The 10,258-nt window shown below is 42.3% G+C and overlaps 1 protein-coding gene across 1 annotated transcript in view; it reads right to left on the reverse strand.

Annotated features, from left to right (window-relative positions):
* The window catches only part of LOC310862639 (uncharacterized protein), a 29,237-nt gene extending 18,985 nt beyond the window's left edge, over positions 1-10,252 (reverse strand). Inside the window, exons 1-8 of the mRNA XM_083770632.1 lie at positions 10,169-10,252; positions 8,555-8,678; positions 6,643-6,726; positions 5,658-5,741; positions 4,791-4,874; positions 2,705-2,788; positions 1,448-1,531; positions 815-898 (exon numbers count right to left, since the gene is read on the reverse strand). Of these exons, the coding sequence (XP_083626758.1) occupies positions 815-898; positions 1,448-1,531; positions 2,705-2,788; positions 4,791-4,874; positions 5,658-5,741; positions 6,643-6,726; positions 8,555-8,678; positions 10,169-10,219 (679 nt within the window). The 5' untranslated portion in view covers positions 10,220-10,252. The remainder of the gene's footprint in view (positions 1-814; positions 899-1,447; positions 1,532-2,704; positions 2,789-4,790; positions 4,875-5,657; positions 5,742-6,642; positions 6,727-8,554; positions 8,679-10,168) is intronic.
* Between the last annotated feature and the right edge of the window lie 6 nt (positions 10,253-10,258).

Below are 10,258 nucleotides of genomic sequence, written 5' to 3' on the forward strand. Positions count from 1 at the left end.
CAACAACGTTAGCGCACATTTACACTGGGGTGGTTATTATTATTATTATCATTAATAATTAGGTGGGTTTGAATAACAACCACTAAACAATGAAGTGCAATAAAAAACAAGCAACAAAAACTAATGTAAATGCTAGTGAGGTTTTAGTGAGTTGCATGCAAGACGTATGTTAAAATAAAAAGCATTGACACACGGTTAAAACAAAAAGCATGCGCTAACATAACTACAGCTATTTGCTTAGTAGGACATTACACCAAAACCTCCGATGCTCAGAAACCTTCAGACACGATATCAACGACTCCAATCTTTGGGTTTTCGTAGCTCAAATAATGCCGTAAACCACATTTCCTCATCATGCCACGCTGTGTAGAATTAGTTTTGTGACCATTTAGCTGGTCATGACATGCGTTTGTTTGATGCCTTGAAGGCATTTGATTACATGGAGTATTTTTTTTTTCTTTCAGATCTGGAGCCTTGTCGTTTTGTCATATTTCAAAAAAGAAATATAAAGTCTGAATTTATCGCATTAAATGTGTTTTTAGTGTAATGTGCTCTAATTATTATTATTTTTTTAATGTTTGCAACAGTAACAGTTAAGTCACAGAAAGATTTCAGAGTCATTTGTTAAGTGGACAGTTTTCCAACAAAGCAAAAAAAAAATCCATTATTTGGTTTCTTCTGTGAAGGGGAACTAATTAATATGATATATTGATGATATTTTTTTATATATATCAAGGTTATCATTGGAGAAACCCTATTTGCTGTACATTGAGGAAGGTTTGCAGGGAGACAAAGAGGGTAAATATGATCATACCGGTGTGAGTGAGGCTGTGTCTCGCCAAGTGGTAGCGCTGGAAGAAACGCATGTCGCACATGGAGCAAGCGTAGGGCTTCACCCCTAAACGCAACAGTACCAGACTTTAGTGACCGCTCTCGGGAGGAGATGTATATTATAGATTATATTATATTATTATATTATACACAACATATAGCATAGCATTTTGGCAGGCACACATTTTGACTTTGCTTAAATTTACTCAATTATTCTATGACAATTTCTGTGTAATGCTCCACCTAGTCTGCTCTGAAAAACGCCGCTAACGAGCGAACGCCGCCACGGTGAAAACTACTGAAACTTCATATTTCACCCCGACTTAAAATAAAAACCCACAGCACTGAGACAGATTTAAAAAAGGTTTTCTAGAAAAATTACAAATGTTGCTATATACTGTACATAGCAACATGGACACCTAAAAGGGGGTTCCCGTCTCGAAGTGTAAAAACACCAAAATGGGTTAAATAATTAATCCAAGCATGGGTCGTTGGTCTTTATGAGACATTTATCTTTGTGTGTGAACATTTATTCTGACACTGCTAGGCACAAACTGACCACTCTACAACCACCTGGGGGGGGGGGGGGGGGGGCTCAGGGGGGTGACACACGTACCCGTATGGGTGAGGCTGTGTCGCGCCAGGTGGTATCTCTGGAAAAACCTCATGTCACACATGGAGCAAGCATAGGGCTTCACCCCTACACGCACGCACACGCATGCACGCACACACGCACGCACGCACGCACACGCACACACACACACACACACACACACACACACACACACACACACAGCGACAACCTTTCGTAAGGATCTCGGAAAAGGAACTGGGAGGATACACCCATTCATTTCACAAACAAACTGCAGTAAAGTACAAGACATGCCAAAAGAAGAACTGGCATGATGATGATGATTGATAGGGGACTAGTATTTTAGTCAGTTTGTTTATCAATCCCATTAGTCCTGAGGACTGTAGTTAGACCAGCCAGACTCAAGACGCTTACGCTGCCAGGCTACAGACATCACATTACAGACAGCCTCGTATGAGGGCGTTATTCTGCTAGCCTACAGACATCACAGACAGCATTATTTGGGCTCTAGTGTGTGTGTGTGTGCAAAAGAGAAAGGATTGAACCCGTTCCGTACCCGTGTGCGTGAGACTGTGTCTTGCCAAGTGGTAGCGTTGAAAAAACCTCATGTCACACATGGAGCAAGCGTAGGGCTTCACCCCTACACGACACATAAAGAGTATCAAAATATTAGCTATGGTAGATGGAGACATGAAAAAATGTTTCAGCACGGTAACATTTAGCACACCATGCTGCTGTTGAAAAGACACGGAGGTCACGTCTATGCTCTGGATCAAGAATTTGGCAAATTGTACATCCAGTTAAAGGATTCTCTTTTTTTTTGTTGGGGGGGAGGGGGAGGGGGGGGGTACACACAGTGATACAGGACGATCAGTGGAAGAAAAAGGCGAGTCGAGTATATCTGTGGATCCCACAGATCACACACACACACACTTCTTGGCAACCCCTGGTATATTTGGATTGTTACCACGATGGTTCTGTGTTTAGGTGCCCGCATTCTGCTCCACAGTAAATGCACGCACACACACACACACACACACACATACACTCCGCCAGAGAACCTCCAACCGTTTCTCACACTCGTCGCCCTGCCTCAGTGTGTGTATCCGACAACAACATCAACAACAAGAAACCTTCTCAGAACTTAACTGCGACTGCCTTCGAGAGAGATGTTTATCTAATATAAAACGCTTCCGATTAGGTTAAAAAAAGACTAGAGCATTCTCAATTATAACAACAGGAACAACATGGACGGACGGACGGCCCAGTGAGCTAGCCTACCGGTGTGTGTGAGGCTGTGTCTCGCCAGGTGATACCGCTGGAAGAATCTCATGTCACACATGGAGCAAGCGTACGGCTTCACCCCTACGTATACACAACGGACAGACATTAGCCCCCAAATGTTCTCGCTCAATCTAGGGGGAAGCATTATTCACAAATCATCATGAAAACAAGCTAAGAAATATGTATATATATATATCTGGGGTGTTTTGTTGTTCTTAAGCATTGGGTTATTTATGAGAAATAGAGAGAGAGAGATATATATATCAAATCAGGCCTAAATTGAGAACTGCAACAGGGTTTTTGTGCCAAGCGTATTTTAAAAAAAGACACGCCAAAAGTAGCCAGATCACAACAAACAACGCTTACGACGGCGATCACACCAGCACGCTGAAAACTAGAAACACCAGCCCTTACTTTCCCCAAGGTTTCCACCAGGATGTCAGACCGTCATCGACAAGTCAGACTATAGCGTTGCGACGTTGAAGCTAACTCAACGTACGATGCTTTTGTCTTTGTTTTTACAAATGTCTAGGCCATGGCGGTGGAACGCGCGCTAGTGCGTTCGTTCGCCAGCTAGCGTGCTAACGCTCGCTAGTGCGTCCGTTCGCCAGCTAGTGCGTTCGTTCGCCAGCTAGCGTGATAATGCGCGCTAGTGCGTTCGTTCGCCAGCTAGCGTGTGTCACGTTTTCAAAGCCTGTCGTCTGATCGCCACCTTAAACCTACTGTTACAGAGCAGTCATCTACTGTACATCTACTGTACATTATATATAGAATACATTACAGAGCAGTCAGCAACTATTCATCTACTGTACATTATATATAGAATACATTCAATTATCTACACACTAAAAGGTTAATGTGAAAACATAGGAAGCAATGGACATCAAAGGACTATTCTCATATTATTCCATGATGGGCCTATATGAATCTGGAGCTACATTTATTTATGTATTGTAATGAATGCAATAGGTTTTAAAATGTTTAAAGGACCACTTCACCACTTTTCAACCTATCTTCATATAATAGGTCCTCACTAATAATCATGATAAAATGGCATGATTGTTTTCTACTCAGTCTGTGTCTCATAGGAGGGCTGTGGGCAGTTTAGAAACCATCTTCCAGTGACATCATCATTAGGCAGATTTCTTTTAAACAAGATTTTTTTTTACAAAAAAGTTTAGATTTTCATTATCGTGAGAACGATGCCTTCCATTTTCGCATTGCAACTTTTCAGGACTCGAAAGCCTGCAGTTTCTATTAGCTTGTATTCCCCATCGATGATGTCACTGGAAGACGGTTTCTGAACTGCCCACATCCCCTCCTATGAGACACAGACCGAGTAGAAATAAATTGCGCCGTCTTTTCATGATTATTAGTGAGGACCCATTATATGAAGATAGGTTGAAAAGTGGTGAAGTGGTCCTTTAAGTTGGCCATCAAAATTTCACAAAAACAGATCAGTCTTCAATAAGTGATGTTGCTCAAGGCCTAATGTCTTTTCAGCCATCCCCGTTCCTCTTCCACCGTGGGACTGCGTGACTAAAGCTCAAAACACATATATGTGCACCGCAGAGCTGTAAGGATACCGAAACTAAAACATCAAAGATAGAACGGGACTTTAGCCCAGCCAGACTCAAGACGGTTAAGGGCAGTCCATACTCTCTCCGACCACCGAACTATTCGTCGGAAACGCATTCCTCCGAATTTTTGTTCTGAAAGCTGCACTCCCAGATGTTGTGACTCTCCGAACTCTACTTCGGAGAAAGAATTTAAGTCTGATCTTTCCGACGAAAAGTTCGGTGGTCGGAGAGAGTATTCTTCTAGCCTACAGACATCAAATACAGCCCAGTATGAGGGTGTTATTCTGCTAGCCTACAGACATCAAATACAGCCCAGTATGAGGGCGTTATTCTGCTAGCCTACAGACATCCCAGTATGAGGGCGTTATTCTGCTAGCCTACAGACATTATATACAGCCCATAGTATGAGGGCGTTATTCTGCTAGCCTACAGACATCACAGACAGCATTATTTGGGCTCTAGTGTGTGTGTGCAAAAGAGAAAGGATTGAACCCGTTCCGTACCCGTGTGCGTGAGACTGTGTCTTGCCAAGTGGTAGCGTTGAAAAAACCTCATGTCACACATGGAGCAAGCGTAGGGCTTCACCCCTACACGACACATAAAGAGTAATTTATATATATATATATATATTGTTCATAGACAAAAGTATTAGACAAAGTATAAAATTTGAATAGGGCTTTACAAGAAGGATAGCGGCATTTCAGTCATGCGTCTATATGTGTATAATGTTCTCTTACGGGGGTCTTTTCTAATGGGGGTCCACGGGCTAATTGGTGTCAATTTGGGGGTCCTCGACGTGAAAAGGATTGGGAGCCGCCGTCGTAGGGCATTGATTTACGGGGAAAAGAGAGGTTTTTCCGCCTGACAACAGCGATATGTGTGGACTGTATAATCACAGCGACAACCTCTTCAAACACTGTCAGAAGTGAAGCACACAAGTGTTGTTTCATCTAAATAAATACAAAATCTGTGGTTTTTAGATACAAGATGACATTCGTCACGTACCCATTACGGTTTGTTGGTTTTCCATAAAAAAAAAGAAACAGGAGCTGGGGAGGGAGGGGCGGGGGGGGGGTTGGTACGGCCCTCTGGAGTCAAATTATTTTAGGCAAGAAGAACAACAATGGATGGACGCATGAAACAAATGTCGATACCGTCCCTTTCATGTTTGGTACAGGATCTGAAATACCGTCATAACTATATGACGGACAACGACCCCTTCTAGACAGTCTGGAAATCTGTGTTTCTTAGGGATCTTCTCCATGATATATGAAATTTAGATTTTTTTTAAATAAAATAAAAAATACTTGATTTTGACCAGGTTTGTTTTACTTCTAGGATGGGTACGGTTATTAAATGGACTGTCATACCCGTATGTGTGAGGCTGTGTCTCTCCAGGTGGTATCTCTGGAAAAACCTCATGTCACACATGGAACAAGCGTACGGCTTCACCCCTACGCACACAGAGCACAGAGTATTAGCTATTCAATCGGGGGGAGGGGGGGAAAAAATGAGAAAACTCAAATTGTTTTGAGTATAGCACAAATTACAGAAATGTAATGTATTGTTGCCGCTTTAAAAAAAATAAGTAATGTACTCATTTCACGGGCATATCTGGGGAAAGGTACAATACATTACAATACAAAAAAAAACTAAAACATGGCAACTGATTATAACTGGTCAGTTTTTGTTGTGTACTTTCTAGGTGACTTGGTGTAAGCAGACTTAAGGTTGAGAGGTTGACTTACCCAACAGTGCATTTTATTCTTAAGACAACGAGAGACAAAGAACGTTTGGTGTCAAAAGAGTCTCACAGCCTGAAACCACCGCGTTCACAGTTCACACAACCAGAGCTAGCAGCGCTGGCTAGATGAGGAAAATGTCCTTTGATGTCCATGCATTGACTGTCTTAAACAAACCCATACTTACTCTACAGAGACAATTTGAAATAAAACAAAATGTAATAAAATAAAAAATAAAAAAACATGTTTTTTTCCTGCATCTTGTGTGTGTGCTTGTATAATGACAACGGAACACCGCCACCCTGTCATTTTCTTTTTTTTTTTTTTAAGTTCTTTGGTTGGTGTTGGTTGGGGGGGACCGATGTGTAAATGAGAACTTAACTTTTTATGGCTTTTTGTTTGTTTCTTTGTTTGTTTTCTTTGCTTTGTTGGAAATTACTGTCCAGCGACAACAAAATAAAATGAGCCCTGATAACCGTTTCGTGTCCTTTACTGGGGTTCCAAAGTATATTAAATAAAAGACTGGTAAAAACATGGTAGTCTTTTTAATAGTCGTTTTAGATTTGCTGTGATCATAAAATGGGTATACGGTTTATCATTAGAGGACGCATACCCGTGTGTATGAGGCTGTGTCTCTCCAGGTGGTAACGCTGGATAAACCGCATGTCACAAATGGCACAAGCGTAGGGCTTCTCCCCTAAACCACACAGAGCACCACAGAGTTTTAGTGAAAGGTCCCCCGCCGCCCACGATGGGCTGTATGCACACACAACGCCATGTTGCAAGGAAGCTCTGAGAAGGAAGTGAAGTGGTCACGTGACTGGGCTGCGCCATGACACTTTCACAGACACTTTCATGGGAGCCAAACTACCCGGAAGTTTGGCAGAATGCACTGGAGTCAATGAGAGCTCAGTGACCAGCTCATGAAGTGTCCATGAAAGTGTCATGGCGCAGCCCAGTCACGTGACCACTTCCCTTCCTTCTCAGAGCTGCCTTGCCATGTTGGGGGAAAGAACTTCACTTCCCCGCTTCCTTCACAGGCGTTACCGATGATACTACTGTAATGGAAGGCTTCGTTTCCACACAGTCATCTAGTAGGACTGTGCTTCACGAACCGTTCCATGTCACGGACCCCCTGATTGACACCAGTTATCCCGCGGACCCCCGTTTGAAAAGATTAGCCTGCAGGAACCCCCCATGAAGAAGATTCTTATTACGGCTCTTAGCAGTGATTCTCAATGACATTTCTATCTCTGGGACGCCCAATTTATATCGTAAAAATCAATGTTAATTTAACTCTTGAGTGTCCAAATGGACCCATTGGCTTGTTAACAATGGAATGCGGAAGTGCTCATTCTACGTCAATGGGATAGTTCCAATGTGTGGAACTATAGCCCATAGGAAGCACCCGCTGTGCGGCAAGATCAAAGCATGAGGCTCTCCTACATAGACTTCTATTGGCTTCAGACCAATGGAGGCTCTCCTACATAGACTTCTATTGGCTTCAGTCCAATGGAGGCTCTCCTACATAGACTTCTATTGGCTTCAGTCCAATGGAGGCTCTCCTACATAGACTTCTATTGGCTTCAGTCCAATGGAGGCTCTCCTACATAGACTTCTATTGAGAATGGGGGACAACCAACTGGGACAAGTCCTGGACCGGGAAGTAGGCAGAAATGCATTGGACCCACCAGGCAACAGCCCAGCTTCAATGATCTTAAATCCCTTTATTTTAGATAGTTTCTTAGTAATAGTACAACATAAACATTACAGAGACTTTAGTTGTCAGTGTACAATACTTTAAAACAGTTGTCATGTTGCACACATTGCCTAAAATAGCTCTTGTTTGCGCTGCCCTCGTTGCCCTCCAAAACAATGTATTTCCAAATCCAACTTGTCTCAGTTCAGGCTTGCATGAACAGGTTTCTGCCCCCTCAATGTCGCAACTCTTCTATTAGATGGCTCTGCTGCACACTAAACAGAACAGAGCCTTAACCAATTTTAGGCGGGAACCCCTTTTGGTGTTAGCATTATGTTATGCTTCAGCTATTGAAAAATAGCAGATCTGCAAGCTCATAGCGCGCTTGTAGGTCTGCTATTTTATAAAAATCGAAGAACCACTGACGGAAACATAGCCTTTTCAGAAAACTGTCTAGAAGACATTTTTAGAATCTGATCTCAGGTCAGAATGGGTTAATTAGTATCATGGGTAACACCTGTGAAGGCAGTAGGGAAGCGAGCGCGGACGTTATAGAAGAGTTATTCTGTGTGCATAGAGCCCATCGTACCACCGATCTAACAAAAGAAAAAATACCAAAACAAGCTCTTATATAAAAGCAGGCCATCGCAAAAAAAAAAAAAAAAAAAAAAAAACACCTACATGTCGTCGTTTGCAACTTTTAAATAAATGAAATAAATAACGTCTCCGACCGAGGGCCTCTCCGGAGGGAAAACGATGACTGTAATCTGGCCGTTCTGTAAACACTCTGTAAACAAACGGAGCGCTACGCTAGGGACCGTCGTACCTGTGTGGATGAGGATGTGTCTCTTCAGGTGGTAGCCGCTCCTGAAGGCGCCGTAGCAGTGGTCGCAGATGAAGTTCTTCTGGACCTTGGACGCCGGGCCGCCGTTCTCGTCAGCGCCTGCGGCCTGGCGGGGGGAGGGGTATTTATTATTAACCCATTCTGACCTGAGATCAGATTCATACGAGGTTTCCACTGGACACACACACACACTGGTCTGATTAACCCATTCTGACCCGAGATCAGATTCAAAAAATTCGTCAGTCGTTCTTCGATTTTTTTTCAAAACATAGCAGACCTACAAGCTCGTAGCGCGCCACTCGGTGGCGCGCTATGAGCTTGTAGATCTGCTATTTTTCAATAGCTAAAGCATAACATGATGCTAACACCAAAATGGGTTCCCGTTCAGAATGGGTTAAAGGTTTCGTGACATGAAGATACAAAAGATACATCCGACGAAAAGAAGCTACGAAGCTACCACAAAAGTTGAGCTTGGTTTCAACTTCAGCGACAGTATAGCGTTGTTGCATGATTGAATCTTTTGTCAAGTGTGAACGCAAGCATTCGTTTATTAGTACATTAGTTATTAAAGATGTTTTAATGGCATGTCCCATGTCAGAAAGATCACTTTTAGGGGGAAATCATTCTTAACCTCAAGCCCAATAGGGAACTATTCTAAAGCTGAAACAGTTAAGTTCTTATAACAAAGGGGAACTATTCTACAGCTTATAATTCCTTCAGCTACACACCTGTGGTTAGCGTTTGGCAGAGCACAGTGGCATTGTTTTAAACCAAGGGTTTTTTTCTTCTTTTTCTTGTCCATCTGTACTTTTTGACCTGATCTAATTGTTTGTATTATTACTTATAATTTCATCATCTTGTGGAACCTTCTCCCTGCTTGCCTGACATGCATAGCTGTACGTTTAGAATCATTTCATGGTTCTTAAAACCCATTCTGACCCGAGATCAGATTCTAAAAATGTCTGTTTGAAAAGGACAGTTTTCTGAAAAAGCTATGTTTCTATGTCAGTCGTTCTTCGACTTTTGAAAAAATAGCAGACCTACAAGCTCGTAGAGTGGCGCACTATGAGCTTGTAGATCTGCTATTTTTAAATAGCTAAAGCATAACATAATGCTAACACCTAAAATGGGCTAAGGTCAGGCCAGTAGGAGGTGCTATTGCAGTGCACCTTCCACAGCAGTGAAGGCCCGTTATATTTTCCATACTTTGAACAAGGAATAATGTGCTTATTCCAACTCTCATTTGTTCCCAACACGTTACAACACACTGGCAAAGGAATATTGTTAGAATAAAATAAAATAAAAGTGTGAGGAAAATAAATCTAAAGTGCAAAAGAACTAATTAAGCTACAAGCGTAGCAAATATATTTTTTTAAATCTTTAAAAATATCATTACTGGATGGATTGACCAAAACAGCCGATCTACAAGCTCAACAACACACCGCGTCGTGCTCAAGCTGTGACCATGTAGATCAGCCATTTTCAGTGTGCACAAACAACCAAATGTATATTAAATAAAACAAATCATTCTATAAGCCCATTAAAGACCGCAATAGGCTGATTCTACAATCTATTCTAAGTCAGTGGTTCTCAAACCTTTTCCTGCCAAGGACCCCCAAATTGCTGTATTTGGCCGCGGACCCCCATCTGATTCTGAAAAGAGTTTGTGCCAGGAACCCGCAGAGG

This window comes from Protomyctophum parallelum, assembly GCF_964188405.1.
Source record: "Protomyctophum parallelum genome assembly, chromosome: 8".
NCBI classification, from domain to species: Eukaryota; Metazoa; Chordata; class Actinopteri; order Myctophiformes; family Myctophidae; genus Protomyctophum; species Protomyctophum parallelum.